This window comes from Podarcis raffonei, chromosome 15, assembly GCF_027172205.1.
Source record: "Podarcis raffonei isolate rPodRaf1 chromosome 15, rPodRaf1.pri, whole genome shotgun sequence".
NCBI lineage: Eukaryota > Metazoa > Chordata > Lepidosauria > Squamata > Lacertidae > Podarcis > Podarcis raffonei.
In genome coordinates, this window is record NC_070616.1 from 771752 (window position 1) to 795793 (window position 24042).

Here is a 24042-nt window from a genome sequence, read left to right on the forward strand (position 1 = left end):
TTTAGCACCCCCGCAGATAAATGGAAGCCTTTGAGCAGGTAAAAAGCAGTTCTCTTCCTCTCTTGTGTTTGGTGTGGGGGCCAGACTCGCCCCACAGAGGAGGGGAACCGGCTTCCCTTTCTATAAATAAGATGGCCAAGGCAGGCTCCCTGCCAGAGCAGCCCAGTCAATACGGCTTTCTCCGTCTGTGCTGCCAAACTTCACTTTAAGGGAGTGTATTAATTACGTAGTCGATATCTGTCTGTTTCATTAGTGTATTAAATACCCGGATCAATAATATTTATACTGTTCACAGAGACAGCCTTAAGTAGGGGGGCAGGGAAAGGGGGAGAGAGAAATGGGGGACGTTTTGGACCTGGAGGATTCGAAATGCCAGGGGAACCCACCAGGGACCAGCCGGGGCCTTTTAATGGAAAGCATAAAGCACTGGAAAGAGACAGGAGCCAGATTATCACTATCTGTTTTTCAGTCCCTTGAACAACGAGGCACGGGGGAATTCAAGGAACATTTAAGAACTGGAAGTGAAATGATTCGGTTCACTTCTCCCTCCCTCCCACAGAGAGAAGGGGGAGAGAAGGAACGCGATTCTCCACCCACCACTCCCAAAGAGTTAAGTGAAAAAGCGGCTCGATTGCAGAGCGCCACCATTGGCCTTTTATTACAGCCTTTACGAGGAAGCTAATGACTCCATGCTTGAACCTAATTAGGACATATGGCTGCATAGAAGACTTTGGTCACAGCACTCCCACTATGGTTGTCTGCAAACAAACTTATTGGTGTTTTCTTTGCGGGGGAGGCTGCTTTTCTCCCCTCACCCCACATTCAACCGTCAGGCCAGAGAGCCATCTGCACACACTGAAAACTCCACCATTTCAGCCCGTGTCCCCTTCTCCTTCCTGAATTCAGGGGTGGGTGGGTGTGGTAGTGAATGGAAGCCAGGAAGGAATAGAGACTGGTTAGCAGAGCAGAAAGAAAGACGATCACACCAAACCTGCAATTTGTCAATCGCGAAGCGGGTGGAAGACCATAATTTCCAGCAAACGTTTCATAAGCAAGGTCAGAAGGAAGAAGTGCCAAGGCCCCAGAGCTCGCTTGGGAGAGCCAGAGAGGGATGCTCTGCTCCAGGGAGAGAGCGAGGAGGGCCAAGAGGTCAGGGGTCGAGGGAAGCCCTATTTTCATGCTCATCGCTAGAGAGGACAAGGGCGACCTGTGTGGGCAAAAGCATCGTTTGCTCCAGAGCCGCCTTCCAATTCACACCCCACGGGGAAGCTGCAACGCTGCCCGGCCATGCAGCCAACGCTTTGCTGCAGCTGGCAAATGCATAATTCATGCAACCAGAGGCAGGCGCAGCTCTCTGGCTCTGCTAACTAGAAAGCCCAGCAGCAGCAGCAGCACCTCTGTTCCCGGGACCAGTTCACGCAGAGCACGTGTATGTAAAGCCTGGTTAGTTCTTAGACTGCTAGGTAAACATTAATAAAAAAATAATAATCCGAAATGCCAGAGAGGCCACCTTCACCAGCCAAAACAAGATCACATTATCGGCTCTCGCTGACACAAGGCTGAGGAAAATCGCCACTCTTCCATCTCGCCAACTTCAGCCCCGGCGTCTTTCCCCCAAGTGAAAGCGTATTATGAAAACTAATTAATTGCTTTCCAGTAATGAGAATCCGCTGGCGTTTGCAGAAAGCAGAGACCACAATATAGAACTAAATGCTGTTTATAGAAAGAGACAGGAGGGAGAAGGGGCACAGGCGCACCCTCCGCTGGAGGCTTCTATGTCCTCAGTGATACAGAGAAGGCATTTCGTTCACACACAAAAACTATGGACAGGTAGCAAAGCCACCGCAGTCGGCAGCCCCAAAAATGCAGTATTAATTGAAGTGCAAAACTAAAGCACTGCTTTGTAGTTGCCTAGATTTCCCAGGGGGATGAAGAGTCAACGCTTATCAGCCTCTCTCAGAAGAGACAATTTTGATTAATATCGGGCCCATCTGACTCAGTCTATTAAACCCTGAAGGAAGGATATTCTTCAGATATAAGAGATACGTCTTTGATTAATAATTCTGCCATATTGCCATTCCAAGCATTAACAGTCGCCTGGCACCTGTGGAAGGAATGAAGCCTTTGAACATTAGGGGGGGAGGGGAGCCTCTGTTGAGCTAAGGGACCCCTTTCCACACAACACCCCCCCCTCACAGAAGTCCTGGCCCCTCCCACCCAGGTCTTTGAGCATTTCCCAAGTTTGTGGGGGGTAAGGGGGTCTATCGCAGCCTGGGGTCTCCCCTTCCCAGCTCAGCCTGCAGGTATTCCCTTCGTGCCGGCAGGTCTTCTCCACCCCCCCACCCCAGTCAACGATGGCACTCAGCTAGGGCACAGGAACACAGAATCAACGGAGGCAAAGAAGGGGATGCAAAGCATTTTGGAACTTGGGTCTGTGCAACAGTGTGGAGAAACCAATTCAAACATTTGTCTCTAGTTATTCTACAGAGGGGACCCCGGCTCTGCCAAGGGGCAGGGGGGCACCAGTGCCAGGCTGCTCGTCGCCCTCGTCAGCATCCCAGCTGGGCAGCATTCTTCCTGATGGTCCCGATCAGCCTCCTGCTGTACTCCTGGTGGTTGACAGGCTTGACATCCACTGCTGTCGCCTTCAGGCGCGATTCGTCCTTGGGAAAGAGAAAAGGCTTCAGGTGAGGACACCGTACCGTCTCCAGGCTCAGCTGCGCTGCTAGCAAACCACTTGGCGCGGCTGCACAGTTCCCGGCATTGCAAGCAAAACCCGGAATTGATTGGGAGAGGCCCAATTCTCAAAGGCTAATTCTCTGGCAAAGGCAGAATCCTACACAGTGTGCGGATTGAGGGAGCAGTGTAGTGGTTAACAGCCTGCCTTTTGAGCTGGCTCAAGTTCACAAAGTGGCCACAGGCAAAAGCCTCTCAGGCCCCCGTAGGAGCCTCCAGCAAAGGAACATCTCTACTTAAAGGGAAAGAGGGAGAAGGGGGAAAGTGCCTTTATATATATAAAACACACACAGAGAGATTCTTTTGGAAGAGCCACAGAGGTGGGACCTGTTTCAAACCCATCTCAGTTTCTAGTGCAGACACTCCCCTCAATCCCAAGCAAAAAACACCTGCATGGACTTCCCTCAGATATAGTTTTGACTCCTTGCGGCTACTGATCATCACGCAGCATTTCCTGCTGCTGGTTTTCAAACCCTCTTTAATTTTGTCTAAGCTCTGTGTGTGACGTTCCACTGGACAGCCTCCAGTTCTATTCTGGCAGGCCCCCCCCCTCCTACTTTTCCATTATCATGCTCATTCTTCCACCTCTGCCAAAGAAGAGCCCAAATTGCTTAACAAACAAACAAACACCCCAACCCCACAAGATACAGATCTGCTTGTGTGTCCATCTTACGTTGAAAGTCTCTTGCTTGACTCTGACCCGGAATACATGGGTGGTGAAGCTGGCTTTCTGGAGCACCTCATCAAACGCGTTTTCATTCTGTGGAAGAACAGCAGAACAGACGCGTTGAGGCCAACCCTAAGCTGGAAGGGAGCATGGGGAGCCCAGCAGAAAAGGCATTGTGGCACCTTCAGCTCCAGTCCTAAGCCAGCTCAGAAGTTCCTTCCCAAGCCAGACAGACACGCAGGTTCACCAGGAGACGCTATCGGCAGAAGGTGTGGGAGGCTTCTCCGCTGCGATTAAAGACGGGTGCTCAAAACACAAGCGTGGATGGCCCTTTCCTTGTTGCCAGGAGCCTTATCAGAGGCAGTCAGCTGTCCCTGCTTATCTTGCAAGCCACATCCTGAAGCTGCAGTTGTTCCAGCTGGGGGGTAGGGGATGGGCAGGTGCTGAATGCTCTCTGGTCATCCATAGCACCAGCGCTATAGAGCCACTGGCTTCAGCGCGTAGGAGAGAAAAGCAATGGACTAGCAGCTCGGATGCCAAGCACTTGTGCCCAGGACACACCTCACGGGAGCTGCTTCCCTTCATTCCACCCCAAACCAGCCAAACTCTCCGGCTCCGAAAGAGCTCTCCATTAGCCGGCCACTGCATGACCCTTTGCCTTCCCTCCATCTGCATCTTCCCTCTCTCCACAGCCTTTTAAGATGTGCTCATCATCTGTGCCGATCTAAGCAAGGCTAGCCCAACCCTCAGAGCTTTAGATTAATGATCAGGCACTGGCTGCCCAGGAAAGGGGCCTGCAGAGAAACAAGGAAATGCTATTATCTTGTTGTGCTAAACGCACAGCTTGCGTCCTCCTTGGCAAAATGGCTGCTTTGAAAGCAGCGAGGCAAGACGCCTTGCTAGAGAGCACCGCTGCCCATCTACCCCTACAGAGCACGGCTCTTTTGCCAGCCACAACATCTCTGTTCCCCAAAAATTAAGACACAGCAAAGCCTTTCTTTCTTGCCGGAGTCTACCTGACGAGAGGGCAGATCGCGTCGCAGAAGCGAAACCGCATGCCAGGAACTTTAACTGTGTCAGTTGGAAGCCCTTTTTCTAGTTCAGGAAAGCAGGTGAGCTGCTAACGCAAAGGCAGACTCTGCGCCACAGGAAGGAAATGGATTGGGGGGGGAAGGGTTGTCACATTAAACGAACACAGGTTCTTCAGGGCACGAAGGACTCGCTCTTCCAAAAGCACAGCATTTCGGCTGCAATCTGGAAAGATTTAGTAAGAAAAGCTGCAGCCAGATCAGGCTGGGGCTCATCTAGGCCAGCATCCTGTTCTCACAGTGGCCAAGCAGTTGTCCCAATGGGAAGAAGCCTGCAAGCAGCGCATGAGAGCGCCTGGTAATGACAGGCGCAGGGCCTCTGGCCGTGGAGGAAGCACAGAGCCAGCACAACTCCTGGCCAGCCCTTTCTGGAAAGGGCAGCAACAGAGATGTGCCCCCAACCAACTCTGGTTTCTCATAAAACATCCAGCTACTCCTACATATATGAAAAGCAATTTAAGGAACAACCCTATAGGACAGTGGTTTTCAAAGGACATGGCAAGAGAGGATGGAAAGGGTGGCAGGAAGATGCCAGGACAATCCAGGAAACATTAAAAAAATTTCAGTGTAGTACAGTATAGTATCAAAATAATTTATTTATTTGCAGAATATGGATAGGTATCTTTTCAAAGCGAGCAAGAACATCCTTCCATGTGACAACAAGGGGTGAGAGGAATTCACAGGAGGTTATCCCTGGCGAGGCAACACCAGGCAAGAAGGGCAGAGACCAAGGAGGCCATACGCCCCGAATGTCAGCTGCTGGGAAAGAGTGCGCCAGGTGATCTGGGACAGCACAACAGCAGGAAAGCACATGGGCCTCTGCCAAGAGACCACAGGCCACTGGGAGGTTCTGCTCAGCCCCACCACCTCCCAGAAAGAGCATCACTATGAGGGAAAGACAAGCCTGGGTCCATTTATGGGCTGGAGAAAGCTGCTCTCCCTGCAAAAGAGGAAGGGAAGAGACTTCAGGGAAATTCATCTGCTGTGGGTCCACTGGGGTGTGTGTTGTTTTGTGTGCATTGTTACAATCTGTTATTATTATCTTAAACCGTCACTATAGGTGTATCTGTTTTTAAATGTTTGTATTTACATTATTTCTTAAAGCCTGTATTGTTCTCTTATACAGAAGTGGAACTGATTTTCATTCTCGTTGTAACTGCTTCATTTGTTTCATAAGAATGTCTTTTGCGTATGCTGCCCAGGGACCTTGTGGTGAAAAGCGCATTAAGAAATCAAGCAAAATAAACAAATAAACGAAGTATTCTGATTGAAAGGCAGGGCACAAGCCTCCCAAAGTAAATGGATCCCAGGGAAGGCAGTGCACAGCACTTGCTAAGGACCCCTCACGCCGCCCCCCCGGCTGGAAAGACAAAAAGCCAAACAGTCCAGGCTGCCCTGCGCAGCTACTCAGGATTTCAGGTGTTTTCTCACCGGGGTGGGGGTGTCCTCAAGAGAGAAGCAGGACTGTGCCCCGAGTGCCTCCCATTTTCAGACAAAATTGTTACACGCTGCCTTGCCTGCAGTCCTCCCGCCACTGGCTGCCAAGCAGCCTTCAGACACAGCCCCCCAAAAAACTGCCAGCAGTAGGCAGACCCCTCAGGACAAGCCCCCCAGTCTCCCCTCCCCAGAGAGCTCATCATTGTCAAGGAGCCTGAGAGGCCTCTGCAGACCCCGTAATGAGTGTTAAAGCACCCAGGTGACTAAGGGAAGAGAAGCCCCCAAGGCAAGCGACACAAGTGGCCTGACCTTTTCCTTCAGTTCTCCCAGGAAGGCTGTATTCTGCCCAAGGATGGTCTCTGCCGAATCCTGGAAACAAGTCAACCACAAATTGTCCTGGAAATCAGCAATGTTGACCTGGGGGGGGGGGGGGGAGAGATAAGACGACCAATGATAAAGCAGCACAGCCTCAGCCCACCACCAAGGGCAGCCTGGAGCCCCCAGCTCAGCCCCTCCAACACGCCCCCCCGGCCGAGCCTTGACCCCTCCTGTTCCCACTGCCTGCAGGCAGCCACCACAAGTGGAGGCACACATGCCAGGGGGCAGTGGCCACCCCCCAAAGAAAACGACATGTCAGGGGGGTGTCAGTGGAAAGGAGCTCCTCTTGCACAAGCAGGCAGCACAGAGCAGCCACCAGTCAGGGCAGATCACAGGGCTCCTCTGCACAGCCCTTCCCAAAACCTCTGTCTTTCAAAGTCCTTCCATTTTATCCCCATCAGTGCCCACATCCATTATTCAAAGCAGTGTTTCTGTGCTGTGAAAGCAGCTCAGGGGTTCTTGGGCAAGTTTGTTGTTTTTAAAAACCGAGAGAGAGAGAGAGAGAGAGAAAGTGAGGAGGAAGGGAGGGGGAGTAGAAGCCTGGCCAAGGGGCTTCACTTCAACCAGCCACATCCCGCTGGGACCATGTGGGACAATCAGGGCTGTAGACAGGGGGTGGTGAGGTGGGCCCCTGCCAGGGGCACAGGCAATGGGGGGGCCCCACGCAAATTCAGCAAACATTTGTCCATAAATATAAATATCGATTATTTCCTCATAAGAAATCATTTTAAATAGAGGGTGAATTGAATGGGTGGAAGGTGGGGGGTTGGAGGAGAGGCGGGAAGAAGAGCTAATTTGTCTGTGGCCAGGGGGCGCAACCTGGACGGTTCTGTGGCATCCCCAGCCATGGAGAAGAAGCAAGGGGTGCCTCCTTAGTGGGGGGGGGCAATAACGAGGAGGGAGGAGGCGGGACAGGCAAGTCAGAAGAGCCTGGTCAAGGGCAAGCCCGGCTCTCAATTATGAGCTGAAAGACAAAGAGGCTGGGCTCTGGGGCTTTGATTCTGGCAGGAACTGGCGCCCACCACGGTGGAGGAAGGAACAAGGGCAGCCAGAGAAAGCAGGTTGATAATGCCTGATGGGCATTTAGATGCCTTCTGAAAAAGCCAAGACACTTTTGTGTATTTCCAGGGGCCAGAACCAACTTCAGAGCAAGGAGAGGGTTTATAGTCCAGGGCAGCCTTCCCTTCGTCCCACTTTCTGGACAGACAGGGCAGAGCCTTCCACTCTTTGGGGATTTGAGACAGCTCCCAATTCACTCAACAATGTCACTCAAACACAGACACACTTTCAACAGGAACTGGGCGTGCAAGACCTCTGGAGAAGCCGCCCAAACACATCCCTAGGAGTGCACAGTGCCCGCCTCTTCTGCTCCTGGGACCACCAGCATCTCTCTCTATTTCTAGCCCAGCCACCCGCTGCCTGCTTGGGCCTCACAGCCAAACACACTCCCTCAGAAGGTGTGGGGCTCTCCTTCCTTGGAGGTTTAGAAGCAGAGGTTGGCTGGTCACCTGTCACGGACACTTTAGCCGAGATTCCTGCATTGCAGGGAGTTTCACTAGATGACCCTCGGGGTCCTTTCCCATTCTGCAATTACATTCCCCCCTCCTCACACTTGCTATCTTCACCATTTGGGGCGCGGGGGCAGGCAGAGAAGGGATTTCAAAAGGAGCTCCTGTCAAACACCAGGCAAAATCTCTTGCTCACCGCAGAGCCTAGCAGAACAAATGCGGAAGGAGAACTCGAGTGGCCCGTAATTCAGAAGCACTTCTCCGGCTTCCCTCTCCCTCTTGCCCTCCCACCTCCACTCCGTACAATAAATCCTTCCCCCAGGGGGACAGCTCCCCCCATCGCCACGTCCTCAAACATTCTAATAAGGTGAGGCCGTCGATTTGGAGAGGCTGTTCATTTAGCCGCGCTATTAGCTGAAGTGAAGCCTCCAGCAGCCGCCAACCTCCCCTTTGCAGCCTCCCTGCATGGGAGTTTCTAAAGGCGAGTCGCAGGGGCCCTAATTTGGGGGCACTTTCATGAACCGGAGGATGGAGGAAAGCAGCGGCGTTGCTCTGGAGGTGCAAGCAGGCGTCACAATGGCAGCCCTCAGATGCTCTGCTCCAAAGCCGGTTCCCGTTAATGCGCAAGACACAGAACATTAGCCACAAAAGAGAGAACTAAATATAGGGAGCAGCTGAATGAGTGCAATTACAGCTCTCCAGAAATGCCATTCCACATTAGCTTATCTTCCTAACAAAGAAACGTGGGCCAGCGATGCTCCTGCGCTGAAGGCTGCGATGCTCGCAAAGGGGCTCCGCTGGGCGAGAGGCACTTGGGGTGGGGTGGGAGGGAGAGCAAAGGGCTCAGGAGGGCGCAAGGAGCCAGTTGAACAGTACCCCCTTGAGTGGGGGCAAAAAGGATCTATTCGTTCTACTTCCTCCCTTGCCGCAGTCGGACACCTGAAAATGGTCTCCAAAACCAGCCACTAAGCGAAGCGCACAAAGGTGTTGTGACCACACAGTTCTCAGCAGCAGGGATCCTAATGCACCAATTCCCAGTTCAGTAGGAAAAGAGCGGCAGGGATAAGGGACGTTTAACGGCACAGCACCATCTAGGCTGTGCAGCAGCAGCCGGAAAGACATACAATGAACAGGCAAGGCCAACTTTTAAAGCTTAGCCATTAAAAAGGGGGCATGTTCTGAACTGCAGTCAACAAACAGAGCGTGCAGTTCAAGAGGCTGCAAGGCCCTCACAGAGCAATAGCCTGGATGGTTTAGCACAGATAAATAGATGGTCATATTGCTTATAGACTTGGTTTGGACAAATACACTGACATTTGGAATGAACTTATACAGAATGCAGTAGATTATTAATGACCATAGATGTATTAAAATAGCGCTTAACGCAATAATATCACTGTCATGGATGCTTTAGCTGAGATTCCTGCCTTGCAGGGGGTTGGACTAAATGACCCTTTGTGTCCCTTCCAACTCTACAGTTTTATTTATATATATATGTGTATGTATGTATACGTGTGTGTGTAAAATGTATGGAAATATAGCTCATTTTACTAACTGTATTACACTGAACTTTCTGCACTTTTCTTTCCCCCACCCTTTTTTCCTTTTATCACTTTATTTCTTTATAAAGGAAATTCTACTAAGAAAATATCAATATAAAAAAGGAATGGATGGTCATGGCGGAAAGGGGCCCATTTGGCCTGGGTGGGCAGGAGAGCAGCCGTTGCTGCACTCCGTGAAGAAGCTGCAGTGAGGAGCAGGAAGAAGGGTTGCTTGGCCCCTCTGCGTGGCATCTGAACAGCGCACCTTTCCATGGGAATGCAGGGCTTAGGAACAGAGGAGCCTTGCTTGATGCCAAGTCAGGACATCTGGCTCAGCATTGCCTGGCAGCAGCTCTCCAGGCTTTTGGAGGGGAGTCTCTCTCTCTCTCTCTCTCTCTCTCTCTCTCTCTCTCTCTCTCTCTCTCCCCCTCCCTCCCTCCCTGCAGGGGTTCTGACAGTGAGCCTTCCCCCCGCAGCTCCAGAGAGGGAGAAACAGAAGGTGGTCTCTGTGCACACTCACGTGGTCTGGGAAAGACCACTGCAACTGCCGATTGGCTCAGCATAATCTTCTCTCGTCCGCTGGAGCGGGAGACAGAAGCTCTTTGGTGCTCATCTTTCCCCTTAGCAAGAGCAGGCTGGCCTGCACACACAGCGCTCTCTGCTCCTCCCAAGCCGAAAAGGAGCCTGCCTGCGAAGGGCACAGGACCTGCTGGAAAGCGGACTCACCGAGAGGATCATGCGGTACTTGAAGTTGGAGAACTCCCGGTCACATTTCTCGCAGCGGTACAGCCCGTTCTGCAGGTCGACCAGCTTCTTGTTGCAGTCCGGGGATGGGCAGGCCTGGTACATGCAGTTCTCCTTGCGTAGGTACACCACTGTGGCCAAGCAGCTGAAGTAGTCTGCCTGCAGGGGGACAGGAAAGGCTGTGGATGGGTTTTTGTTTTTCAAACCTGACAAGCCACCCCCAGAGCAGTGCCTCAGGGAGACAGGCAGGCCGCTGCAGCTCCAGCCCTGCTGGAATCAACACCCCCAGCCCCCCCCCCATGTTAAAGGGACCCCAGCATGCCACACCTCCTGCTCAAAGCCAGAAGGGTCCACTGCCTAATCATTCCTTCGCATAATCAGGCAAACTCCCAACAGTGAGTTGAACAATGCGCCTGTGCTAGTTAGGAGTCAAGATAAAGAACTGTGTTCATTAAATATCCTCCAACACATTACCTGAATTGAGATATTGTAACCTGCGCATGTGTGTTTTAATTGACTGATTAATGGACGAACCGTTTAGAGAGTGAACTAATTGAGCTGGCTGAGGAACCTGACTGGCTGTGCGGCCGACATTTCCCTCCATTGCAAATGTGAGGCCCTTTGTCTTGCCTTATTAACATCCCAACACCTCAAGACACCAGGGCTGTTGCTCTTAATTCTTATTTTAAAAGATAATGAGCTGTTATCAAGACTGACATTTAGGCTACCAAAGTGTTTCCTTCACGTTTCTGCTCCACTGGAATTGAATTGCCTCCAGACACGGTATGATTTAATGCGGTTTAACTGCGTTGCCTTTAACTGGTTATTTACTGTAAGGTTTAGGAACGTCTGATGCATTCTTAAGAATAAAATACAGCCACTTCAGTATGAAACACTTAATGAATTCCAATATGCAATTTTTTAATTATTTTGATTTTTGTCCTTAGTGACTCTGCAAGGAAGGTAGGAACACAGGAAGCTGCCTTAGACTGAGCGAGACCGTTGTGCCCAGCTGGCTCAGGAGCGTCTCCTGCATCCTCCGGGGTCTTAGGCAGGAGCCTCCTTCCCAGTCCCACCTGGAGATGCTGTTGAGGACCTTCTGCTTGTCAGGCAGGTGCTATGGCCCGTCCCCTGAACGTAGCTGCTACTTTCATTTCCGAGAAAGGGAAGGGATGCTGAAGGGGGAATTTGTCTAAGGCTCTGCGCATGACTTTGCAGGCAGCAAGGGGGACCCTTCCAGTTGCAGGGCTCTGCTGACTGCCGGCCTCTGCCACCTCCTCCACAGGAGCCCCAGGGAACAGCCCAAAACGCTGAGTCCCCACTGTACCTTATCTCCTTGCCCCAGGTTCTCAGATTTGGCCTCATGCAGACTCTTCCAGTTGGTGTCTGCACCTCCCATGGGCCCAGTCCTTGTGCCTGAGATGGAGGTGGACTCCAGGAGCTGCCCTTCAGAGTCAAACCTGGAAGCAAAACAAAATGAAGCGGGGGTGTGGGATATTTCTCTCGGTTCCAAGAAGAAACAGGAACATACCAGGGTTTTTATTTTTACCCTCCTGCGCTCAATGCAAGAGGGATTTTTATCAATGGCTTGCACAGGAAACAATTACAGTAACTTGTGTATATTACTCACTAAAATAGCATTTCAGGATACGCTAATACTCCATTTTAATTAGTGCAATATTTTATAATCTTGGAAAACGGGGACACGCTCCATTTCGCTCGTGCGCCAACTAGAGGCCATGGCTCAGCACTGCAGCCGCTTCAGAGGAGAGCTGAGGGCACTGGGACATTTGCACGGTGAGAGCTAAATTACATGCTCACATTATCTTTGCAGAAGCTTGGGAGAGAAATGCAGGGAGAGCTTAATAGATCCCATGCCCGAAGTAAAAACCAGCCGGCCCCTCTGCCAACCAGATAAGCTGGTGCTACCACCCCTGCACCAACAAGCAGCGCCGCAGTTTAATTTGTTTTTTCGCACGAAGCGCTGGCCTTTGTTTCATCAGACCCATCAGGCACGGCTAACAAGCAAGGAAGCGAGAGAGCAGCTCACGTCGGGCGGAGGAGAGGGGCTCAGTGACAACCTCTCGGGTACCGCAGGCGGAAAGAGAAACAGAGAAGAGAGGAAAGAGGAGAGAAGCAGCAGCCCACACCAACAGCAGCAAGAAGCCGGCAGGGCAGGGAGGGGAGGGCGCTTTGCTTCAGGAGAATGTTGTTCCCCTCCACAAAATTTCACCAAGGAAGGGAGAGAGAAAGGGCTGAACGCAGCATTTTCCGCTTGTGAACACTGCTGGCTTCTGAAGGAGCCTGAGGCAGAATGCCAGGTGGGAGTGTGCAAGGGCCAGAGCAAAGGCGAAGCCCTCCCTCAACGGAGGCAGGACACAGGGCCTGCTAGGAAAAGAGCCAGGAAGGCGGCAGAGTCCTGTCTTTCTTCCCAGGGGGCTCCTCAGGCCCGCCTTTGCAAAACCTCCCTGAAGGGGTGAGCAGCAGTCTAGGCAGCCATGCAGGCAGGCCGCTGCCTGAGTTCCTCTTCCAAGGATTCCCCTCTCAAGCCTGCAGTGGAAGCAGGCACCTCAGGGAACAGAGCCAGCCTGAGCTACTGACCCCGTTCTGGAGGGAAGCAGCCACACCCCCCTCTGGAAAAATGGGGACTCTGTGCTCGAGAAGGACCCACCAATAATCAAGGTGGCAACTTGCGGGGCTCACATGGACCAGTGCTCCTCCATACCAAAGCAACAGCATTCCTTGCCTGCGGACAACTAAAAGGCAGGAGGGAAAGGAGTGGAGTGAAGCCAAGCCCTTGGCACTTGAGTTTCATATGCCCATGAGCCCATCGCTTGCACATCTTAAGCAGCTCAGCTCTGACATCCAAGAGGTAAACAGGCCCTGAGAGTCTGAACTGAAGTGTTTAAGAGGAACAACAGAAGCTGCCTTATACAGAGTCAGACCACTGGCTCCACCTAGCCCAGTACTGTCCACACTAACTGGCAGAGGCTCTCCAGGGGTCAAGGCAGGGAGTCGTTCCCAGCCCTACCTGGGGATGCTGCCGGGATTGAACCTGGAACCTTCCGCATGCAAAACGGCATCTATCCCACGGAGCTGTGGCTCTTCCCTTCCAAGACTGTTCCCAGAGCTGGGGTAGGCAACCTAAGGCCCGTGGGCCGGATGCGGCCCAATCGCCTTCTCAATCCGGCCCACGGATGGTCCGGAAGTCAGCATGTTTTTACATGAATAGAATGTGTGCTTTTATTTAAAATGCATCTCTGGGTTATTTTGGGGGCATAGGAATTCGTTCATATTTTTTTTTTCCAAAATAGAGTCCGGCCCACAGCTGAAAAAATAGAGTCCGGCCCACATGAGGGACGGTGGACCGGCCCACAGCTGAAAAAGGTTGCTGACCTCTGTCCCAGAGGGACAAAGTCAGGCAGGGTGGCCAAGATCCTTGGCACTTTTGAGGCTCTATCTCGCAACCACCTGCTTGGTCCCCCTTGACTACGCTCTGCACCACAGCTGCTTCTGCCTCACAGCTGCCTGCCCCACCTCTCTCCGGTGCTCACTTCCTCCCCCAACACGGTTACCAAGAAGGCAGGCTCGGCCTCCTTTCCAAGCCCCTCTCCAAACCTCCATCACGCCTGCAGAGCCGTCCATGAATGCCAGCCCACGCACCGGCACTCCAAGCATGCAGGAGGTGCCCAGAGACAAGAGACGCCACCATCCTGTGCCTCTCCTGGTGGCTTCTCAGGCTGGCCAGCAATTCAGAAGAGAAGCGTTTGGCAGGGGGAGGAGGCGAGCACGGCTGCCTCCTCTTCTGTCTCTGGCACAGCCTTGAGTGTGCCAAGAGCACTTAGAGAGGAACAATGCGCCAAATGAAACGGAGTGCATTATTGAAGTGCCTCCGTCGCTAATGGATTCCTTTCCTCAGCAACACACACGAGGCAGCAGAGAGGCGTTGTCTGCGCCCCGTTTATAAACCGGGGGGGGGGGGACACTGAAGCCCAAGGTTAACCAAGCAACTTTCTCAAAACTTGTTATGGCTGATTCAGGAATGCAAGCAAGCTTCCCTGAGCATGTTTTGGCCACGTCCGGATTCCTCACACGTCAACTGGTGGGGCAGGAAAAACTCTTTCCCTATCCTGGCCCCAGAACCTTGTGCTCCAGCAGGCAAGTGTGGAGCGGCTACAGCCTCTGCGCAGTTGCCAGCAACTAAATGCCCTTTTGGCATCATGTCAAATGCTGTAATCAACACAGAAGCCAGAGTGAAAATAAATGGCAAGCCCCTCGCAGAACAAGAAAGCAGCATCGCCTCCCCCTGAAGAGGCTCAAAGGAAGCAGGAGTATTCTACAAATGAGAGCAAGTAGAAGGAAACACAAGCGGGGGGGGGGGTCCCCGAAGGAGCCTGGTCTAATGGGCATCTGGTGGGTGAGGTGGGAAATCCGAAGGACAAGCCCCCTCCTGACTGATTCAAACATGGGGTGCAACACAGCAGGGAAGTCTTGTGGGGCAGCCTGGTGTGATGTGGACCACAACTCTCTCCCCCACCCCAGCCAGTGCAGCCAATCAGAATCACCTGGAGGGTAGCAGGCTGGCCTAGTGGGCAGATCTCACCGAAATGGTCAGGAATCACCAGGAGACCTCGCTGAAAGGATCAGCACAGAGTCCAACCATGGAACTCCCTCCGGCAGATGGCAGAGATGGTCACCAACTTGAGCGGCTTTAAATGGGGACTGGACACATTCATGGAGGAGGAGAGGGCTATGGGTGGCTGCTATCAAGGATGACCCTGCGCTGCCTCTGCAGTCAGAGGCACTGATGCTTCTGAATACCAGCTGATGGGACCCAGAGGAAGAAGAGAGGCTCTTGCGCTTCAATCCTGCTTGCTGGTTTCTCACAGGCATCAGGTTTATTTATTTATTAAATCTGTATGCCGCCGTTCTCACAACATAAAAATACAAAATCTGGTTGGCCACTGTGTGAACAGGATGATGGGCTAGATGGGTCACTGGCCTGATCCAGCGGGTTCTGCTTATGTTCTACGGAGCTGTGCTTCAAGAGCAACCGCCTGCAAAAAGCTGCCAGCGGATGGGTCGGATCTGCCTCGCACTCCACTGCACCCAGGGTGCCCAGAACCTGCTCTGTGAAGCCAACACCTTGCCCCCTTGGCCCCCAGAGCAGAATCCCATTTCATGCTGCCTTGCACAGATCAGGGAACTGCTTCTGCCTGACCCTCTCCCCACACCCTACCTCTGTTTCAACACCCAGTCCTTCAAGGTTTGGTCACAGGATTACGGGTGTGCGTGTTTTGCCTCTCTCAAGAGGAACAACACCTCAAATTCCTAGTGCCTAGTTTTTGCATGCAAGCACGTGGCCAGGAACGGCGTGGGGTTTACCTTCCCCCACCCCACTCTAGCCAAGATGTTAAATCCAACACATGCCATGCGGCGCTCACAGAAGCGAGCAAGCGTACCATCCACGCAGCTTGAAGGACTCTGGGATGTCAGGGTTGATGAGGATGCTGCTCGATGAAACAACAGAGAGAGTCCGGCCACCAAAATCCGAGACTTTGACTCCCTTGATGGCTACCACAGGCTGCTTAGAGCCGTCAAAGTTCTCTGCCTGCGAAGATAAAGAGGAAGGGGCACACGCATTCCACAAGAGGGCATTTGAGTTTAGGGAAAAGGTGAGTAAGAAGCAGCATGATAGAGCTTGAGAAAATTACACATGGTGGGGGGAAAGCACTAGAACTAGGCTGAAAAGCAAGTATTTCCTTCACATCGTAGCACATGAACTCTGGAACTCCCTCCCACAGTAGGCAGTGATGGCCACCAATCTGGATGGCTTTAAAAGACAATTAGACAAATCCACAAAGAAGAAAGTAGGTAGTAACCATAGTTACTAACACTCATGCTTATGTTCTGCTTCCACTGTCAGGGACAGTAAATGCACCTGAATGGCGGTGGCAGGGAATCCCAAGAGGAGAGAGAGCCCTGCTGGGCCCTGGTCACTAAATGGACCAGGCACGGGATTGGTGAGCCACCGCCCCGAGGCAGCAGGCACTCCTTCTTCGTCCCTATGTATGGCATGAGAAGCAGCATGCCTATGGGGTCTGGGTGGCCCTGAGTCTCCAAGCCCATGAGGAGTCCACAACAGCACTTTCTCAACCAGCCCCTGGTTCTCGGGTCTCTACAAAAGGTGGCAGGGAAAGTGGTGCTTGCGTGGGCTCTGCTCACCCCCTGCATAACTCCCCAATGTTTCAAAAGCAAGAGGAGTTTGCAATATCGACCTAGGAAGCCGCAGTGCAACGTATGGAAATGACTCCCTCGGTGCTTTCTGAGCACGACAGCATTAAACCCAAGGCCATCACGACTCCATCAACCCTATTTGGGGGCGGGGGAGGGAATTGCAGGGAACAAAAACCTTAGGAAATAAAAATAATGTCCCTGGCTTTTAAAGCAAGGAGCTGAGAATAAACTACAGCTCAGGAAGCTGCACTCTCATCAGATCAGTGCCCTGCCTGGCCTTCCCCAACCTGGCGCCCTCCAGATGTTTCAGACACTACAAGTCCCAGCAGCCTCATCTTTCTTCAGTGGTGCTGGCTGAGCCTGATAGGACAGTGCCAGGCGGGAGGAGGTTGGTCTGCTAGGACTGTGTCTTCCTCATCGCCTCCCCTCTGATCCTTTTGAACAGGAAATGCCAGAGACGGAACCTCGGACCTTCTACATACAAAACCACAGGCTCTACTATGGCTCCTCCCAGATCCAGGGCCAAGAGGCACCTGTCAAAGGGTGCCATTCTCCTGGGTCCACAGGTGAGGCAAGCTGGTCAACAGAGCAGCAGAAATGAAGAGGTTGGGTGGCCCTCTCTCTTGGGTGCTTTAACCCTGTATTGCAGAGGGTTGGACTGGATGACCCTTGGGGTCCCTTCCAACTCTACAATTGCATGATTTCTACGATCTTAAGGTTCTAAGAGCCATGTTCTGCCCTGAATGGGCTCCTTACTCTCTGACAACTTACGTCGTTTCCCCACAGAGTGACGTTCACTCCTTTCCCAGTCATGTCCATCAAGTGCACCACTCTCTTCAACACCTCTCGATTGGAAGACTTTATGGTGATTTTCGTGAGGTCCTCGCAGCTCTTGCAGATCCCAATTACATCTGAAAGGCAAGCAGAGGGATGTTAGGAGCGTTCTCCATACGTTTATGGCACAGCCCATGTTAGTGGAGTAGCCCAGATCAGCCCTGCCGAAATAGGAGACGGTCCATCCGTATTGGCATTCCGCCGGCTCATGAAGACACACCTGAACCCGAACTTCCTGATCTGATAGCTTTTTAAAAATAACTCCTTTAATTGTTATGCTTTTTAACTGGCTTGTTTTACTGCATATTAAATTATGGATGCTTTTAATGCTTTGATGGAATAGTTTCACTGCATATTGTTAATTATGTATAGATTTTATAATTGATTTTATACCTGTAAACTGCTTAGAACAAGGCTTGTCAGTGGCTATTAGCTACAGTGGCTGTGTTCTCCCTCCAGTGTGGTTTGCCTCCGAATACCAGTTGCTGGGAAACACAAGTGGAGAGGAAGAGCACCTGACTGGCCGCTGTGGGGAACAGGACGTGGGACTAGAAGGGCCTCCTTTGGCCAGCCGCCAGCCTCTTCTGACATTATGATCCTAATTAGCACCGCACACTTATCATTTGCCACTCCATGCATCACCAGGGGTAGGGCTTTGGATCCATTTCATGAACGGGGGCTTTTCCTGTGGGGAGCGCACAAACCCTTGGCTGACGTGCAGGACAGAAGCATGGCCACGGAGGAGCTTGGTGGCGGCTGCCTTCAAAAGTATCATTCTGAGTTGTTAAATGTGGATAAGGAAGTTTTTAATGTTTGACGTTTCACTGTGTTTGGTGATTTAATTTGTTGGAAGCTGCCCAGAGTAGTTGGGCCAACGCAGTCAGATAAGCAGCATAGAAATAATAATAATAATAATTATTATTATTATTAATAATAATAATGATAATGATAATAATATCACCCTGAAGTACTGCAGCAGCAAGGCCCTGACCCACAGCCCAGTTTGCTTATGCACCTTTCGAATTAGTAAGGCCCTGGAAAGCTGTGCCTTAGTGCACTAAGGCAGTCTGGAACCTTTCACCTGAGCTACTACAAGAGCTGAGATCACTGAGGGGAGGGGAAGTCTGGCAGAGCCAGTCTAGAAAGCAAGCCAAGAGGGCTAATGCAGCAGGCAACAGCCCAAGAGGAGGAAGGTCGAGAGAGCAATTTAATGGTCCTCTTCTTGTGAAAACACAAATTACCATGTACCCTAGCTGGTGGCTGGGTCTCTGCGTGAAGGAAGAAGGCTGCTCGTCTCTTGGCAACAAGGAGCAGCACTGGGATTGTGCCAGGGGAGCTTTCCAATGAGTGAGCATGAGAGACTCATACCTCGGTACCTAAGGCAGCCGCACAGTACTGACTTGGGCTGATGGGAATTGTAGTCAAAAACACCCTGGAAGGCGCCAGGTTGGGGGTGGCTGCCCAAGGTCTTTGGGACCTTTAAAGATGCTCTGATGTGGCCTATCATGCGGTTCCCCTCATAGCCCCTGAGGCTTGGGCTGCCTTCACTAAGGACTGAGCCTTTGGGGCGGCAGGCCCTCTGGAACTCCCTGCCGATGAAGGTTCAGCAGGAATCATTCCTGCCTTCTTTCAGACATCTCCTAAAAACTGTTATTCAGACGAGGTCTTTGCAATGGCCATCTTTTTCTTTACCAGGCAGTATTGATGATTTGATTGTAATTTTGTAAGCCACTTTGCTGTGGTGGTGTTGCTGTTGTTGTTTTTAATACCCTCACATGGCTGGATTGTTATGACAGTAGTGCTGCCTGGAAACATTTTGCTGAACATGCAAACAATGCCCCCGCTGCCTGCCTGTCTCACCCACAAGGGCGTCTCTGTCTGCGCTCTCCAGGTCGCCAATGGGGATGAAGTCAAACTTCACAGAGGGGAGGTGCTGCGCTTCATCGCAGGCGACGACGGACGTCTCGTTCGAGAACGTGATCTCGTAGTCGTTCTTCACGGTCGTGTACTGCTTGTTGGCCGTCTTCAGGTGGCCCTTTGAGAAGTAATAGACCTGAGGCAGAGAAAAAAGAGTGAAGCAACCGCACACACCCCGATTCAAGTGCTCCGCTGCTCCCCTCTCAACCCCAACTCAGGAAATTCCAAGGGGGTGGAAGATCAGGGTCGCGTCCAGAAACACAGAGGAACCTGCGCTTTCAGACAAGTCCACTTGCTGTCTCCTGAAAGGGGAACCTCAAATTTATATGGGCTAGCCCAGACCCTGCTGTCTTTATCAAAGGCCCTTCTCCAGATGCCCTACCCAAGGGAGGGCTGGAGGGTGACCACACAAAACGGGCTCCAGCTGCAGAATACTCTGCTGGCCTTTGACAACTAAGCTGCCTCCCACGGTGGTGCTCACCTTTCAGTGGGGCAGGGAGGTCTTGTGGCCTTTTATGTTAGCAGAGGAGCACCTTGTGCTTTTGAATTCTTCCCTGCTTTGAATGTTTCTCCTTTTAGTTTGTTGCATTTTAATTTGCCAAGCTGCTCTGAGGTTTTTTCTTTTGTATAACGCCGCTGATAAATTAAATCCTGTCCAGAGGACAGGATCACACTTCAAAACGACCTTGACAGATTAGAGAACTGGGCCAAAACAAACAAGATGAACTTTAACAGGGAGAAATGTAAAGTATTGCACTTGGGCAAAAAAAATGAGAGGCACAAATACAAGATGGGTGACACCTGGCTTGAGAGCAGTGCATGTGAAAAGGATCTAGGAGTCTTGGTTGACCACAAACTTGACATGAGCCAACAGTGTGATGCGGCAGCTAAAAAAGCCAATGCAATTCTGGGCTGCATCAATAGGAGTATAGCATCTAGATCAAGGGAAGTAATAGTGCCACTGTATTCTGCTCTGGTCAGACCTCACCTGGAGTACTGTGTCCAGTTCTGGGCACCACAGTTCAAGAAGGACACTGACAAACTGGAATGTGTCCAGAGGAGGGCAACTAAAATGGTCAAAGGCCTGGAAACAATGCCTTATGAGGAACGGCTAAGGGAGCAGGGCATGTTTAGCCTGGAGAAGAGGAGGTTAAGGGGTGATCTGATAGCCATGTTCAAATATATAAAAGGGTGTCACATAGAGGAGGGAGAAAGGTTGTTTTCTGCTGCTCCAGAGAAGCGGACACGGAGCAATGGATCCAAACTACAAGAAAGAAGATTCCACCTAAACATTAGGAAGAACTTCCTGACAGTAAGAGCTGTTCGACAGTGGAATTTGCTGCCAAGGAGTGTGGTGGAGTCTCCTTCTTTGGAGGTCTTTAAGCAGAGGCTTGACAACCATATGTCAGGAGTGCTCTGATGGTGTTTCCTGCTTAGCAGGGGGTTGGACTCGATGGCCCTTGTGGTCTCTTCCAACTCTATGATTCTATTCTATGAAATAACCATGATTATTACTATACGAGAGCTCTGCTCTTGTTTCCAGGCATGTGGACAGGGCAGCCACGCCTCCTAACCTGTGAGCTAACCCAGAGACCCTGCAGGGGAGAGGGGAGGTTTGGCTATGGGCAAATCAAGCTGTACTGCAACCCTTCGCCCCTTAGGCAAGAGTAACTGCAACACTCTCCCCCCTAGCCTTAAGAGATTCCAGTTATCAGGCCCACAGATCAGACAGACCCACACAAGGTTTATTCCTCCAGGCAAGAATGAAGGCAGGCTGTGCACATTCTGCTTTAACACGTTTAAAATACATCCCCACCCCCGCTGATCCGGCCAAGGGCACAGTACCTTGTTCAACTCAATGAGGGGGAAAAACTTGTCCACTTGTTCATTGAAGGCCGTTGCTCTGATCTCACCCTGAAATAGGGAAGGAGGAAGGGCAATCAGCACAAGAAAGGGGATTCCAACCCCCAGACCCCATGAAAATTGCTGGGGGGTCTTTGCAGACCCCTTAACGGTTCTTTCGCCTGTTGAAGCAATGTGCTGTGCTAGAGGCTGTACGTTAAAGTAGCAGTATTTTTACTGCTTCTTTCACTGCTTACATATTGTATTACCATTCCACAGAATTCAAATTGCAATTCAATAAGATACAACAGGTAAGAAATAAAAGAAGCAATTAAGTTACAATTAGCAGTCAATATGAATGTTATATATCTTCAGGCGCCAGGCAAGAACATTCCTTTGTAATCAGGCCTTTGGCTTTTAATGATCTGGGGCTTTTTAGAGTGGGTGGGGTGTTTCAATGTTTTCTTTAATGCATGATTTTTTTATTTTGTTAAGTTGCTTTGAGTTGCCTGTAGCAAAAAAGTGACTAACAGGATTTGTTGTTTTAAAAAAAGTCTAGTGTGATGGATATACAGTCTTCTATCTTCAACCATAAATCTGCAGGCATGCCACAAACCACCTGAATGTACCCCAGGGCCACAGCAGAAGTGGCACCGGTCTGTTCCCACCAGGCACCAGTGCTGATCTGCTACCATAGAAGATGGAAAAGGTGAAAAGGTGGCCTTCCCTTTCAGCAACAGGAGAGGAAACCTTTTGCACATTCTCACAGTTCCACCATTATCCCAGAGAGGCAGGCTTGGGTAGCATGTAAATTTCACATGAATTTAAAATCAATCAATCTGTTAAAAGGGCAGATGATTTCTAGTTGCCAAATCAGCTGAGAATCCTAATGATGCGAGGTATTTTGTATTTGCTTTATGAACGTAATCTTACTGTTGATTTTATGCTGTTTGCTGCCATGTTGTTTCCCCATCCTTAATGTCAGTGATGTAATATTTGTTGCAAATGAATAGGTAAGTATAAAAAATAATACCTATGAACAGATTCCTCTCCCCGCCCGGACTCCAAGAACTCTCTGGGTTGCATGCTTCCCTATAGTCCCCTGAAAATAAACTCCAGAAGAACAGGGCCTATGCCAAGCACAGGGAATCTTTGGCCCCCCCGGGGGCTGCTGAACTACAACTCCCATCCTCCCCTGCCACTGACGATGCTTGCTGGGGCTGATGGGAATTGTAGTCCAGCAAAGGAACACCTGGCCCATACAGAGCAGCAATGAGCCCCTTGTGCTGCCGCCCAGCTGAGAGCCCTCTTCCGGCTCCACAACAGTGTCGTTGTCTCACAAGCTCCCTGATACCTGCTTCTCGCTCCACAAATTAGCGGATGACATCACCCACATAGCAGCAGGAGCAGAGGCACCCAGAGTGTTGTGACAGGCCCTTCCCAAAGTGATAATTAAAAGCGGAGCTAGAGCACCACCAGCTAAGATGTTTATGCAGGAGGAGTATTAAAATTGTAATAAAAACCGTCAGTCAGGAACCTGACAGCACGGAGATAGAGAGGAAGCAAAAGGAACAGCTGACGAGGATGTGCCAGGAGTTCAGAGCCACACCTCCCCCCCAAAAAATGTTTCCACACACGCAGACAAACAGGCAACAAGCCTCTGCGCAGCGAAGAGAGCTGTAATTTGATCAAAAGCTTGGAATTACAGAGCTTAAGTACAGGGCTTGGCTAATCAAGCTTCCCTCCTCGCAAACAAACTGGAGGCAGGAGTTTTCCTCCAGTTACATATTTATTTTCTAATTAAAAAGATGTTCTGTTTGGAGATGCTAATCATTTGCATACCGTACCTCCCTGATTCCACAGGGCGGCTGGGCGGGGGGAGGGGGAGAGAACCTGCAATCCACACTGCAGCAGCAGCAGCAGCAGAGCCAGCTGTCCATTAAAGGGGTGCAGCAACAGAAACCAGCAGGCTGCTCTACTCTCTCTAAAAGTTCCTCCTTAGTGACACAAGGTTTTCGGTGGACAGAGAACCTGTGGGGTAGAAGGCTAGAGAAGGTCTGGAGGAGACACGGTCCTACTCACTGAGTGACCTTGGGCCAGTCTCTATCTCTCAGGGAATAAGCAGCGTACATATTCCACTTCAAGACTGGGAATGGGGGGGGGGAGGGATGGTTGATTTGAACTCGGAGCCTTCAAGGAAAGGTGGGCTGTTGAATCCAGCGGCAGCAGCAGAGACGGGAGCATGTAGTAAGTTCAGAGCTTTTGGTTGATCTCTCTGTAGCTTTCTTCTGCAAGAGCCTTTGCCAGCTGGGTGCCCTCTGGAGGATTTGGACTACAACTCCCATCAACCCCAACCCAGCCTTCAATTCACTCCTCGCCCCGAACACTTACACTTTCATCAACCAATTCGATGGAGAAAAGCTTCCCTTCCCCACGTGAGTTGCTCCATGCACGGACCTGGCCCTTCTGAGTCACCCGGGCGCAAATTGTCCACCTAGAACCACAGGGGAGAATTAGGAACCTTGCCAGCCCACTTGGACTAGCTCTTGCCAAAATCTCTTCAAGAGCCTTTATAGACGGACGGCCTTGAAATCCATTTTAAGATTAGGGAAGAACCACACAGGAAGTGCTGCAGTCTCTTACCGTGTGTGTGTGTGTGTGTGGAGGGGGGAGAATGAAGCCCTCTAGGCCTGTCTGTCATCCAGCCCTCTGGACTCCCCTCCCCTTCCCACTCCACCCCTTCCCTGCACCCCTCTCTCCTAGAGTGCTTTTGCCAGGGTAAGAGATGTGGTCCTACAGAAACCACTGGCACCAATCCCACTGGAATACAGTTCTCTGATCAAATCTGGTGTTCCACCCAATTCTGCCTCCAGCCACGCCCAGCACTGGCATGTGGGCTCTCCAGAAGGTTGCCCACCACAAGAGAATGAGGCTGAAAGGGCCTCCAACCCCGCCTTACGAGCCTCATGACAGCCAATGGCTGATCCAGGGACCGCCTCCCGCTCACCCAGCAGAGCACCTACAGGGCAGAGACAAAGGAACACGCCTGGCAGGCACTTCTGTAGGCAACAGCCTACTTCATCAGATGTGCATATGGAATAAGTGGCATTCAG

General features: G+C 51.3%; 1 protein-coding gene across 1 annotated transcript in view; it reads right to left on the reverse strand.

Annotated features, from left to right (window-relative positions):
- Positions 1-1699: 1699 nt before the first annotated feature.
- Positions 1700-24042, reverse strand: part of RPA1 (replication protein A1) — a 37849-nt gene continuing 15506 nt past the window's right edge. The window contains exons 8-17 of the mRNA XM_053366566.1: positions 23321-23423; positions 20933-21001; positions 19031-19223; positions 17108-17247; positions 15562-15710; positions 11427-11559; positions 10082-10258; positions 6238-6345; positions 3410-3496; positions 1700-2663 (exon numbers count right to left, since the gene is read on the reverse strand). Of these exons, the coding sequence (XP_053222541.1) occupies positions 2550-2663; positions 3410-3496; positions 6238-6345; positions 10082-10258; positions 11427-11559; positions 15562-15710; positions 17108-17247; positions 19031-19223; positions 20933-21001; positions 23321-23423 (1273 nt within the window). The 3' untranslated portion in view covers positions 1700-2549. The remainder of the gene's footprint in view (positions 2664-3409; positions 3497-6237; positions 6346-10081; positions 10259-11426; positions 11560-15561; positions 15711-17107; positions 17248-19030; positions 19224-20932; positions 21002-23320; positions 23424-24042) is intronic.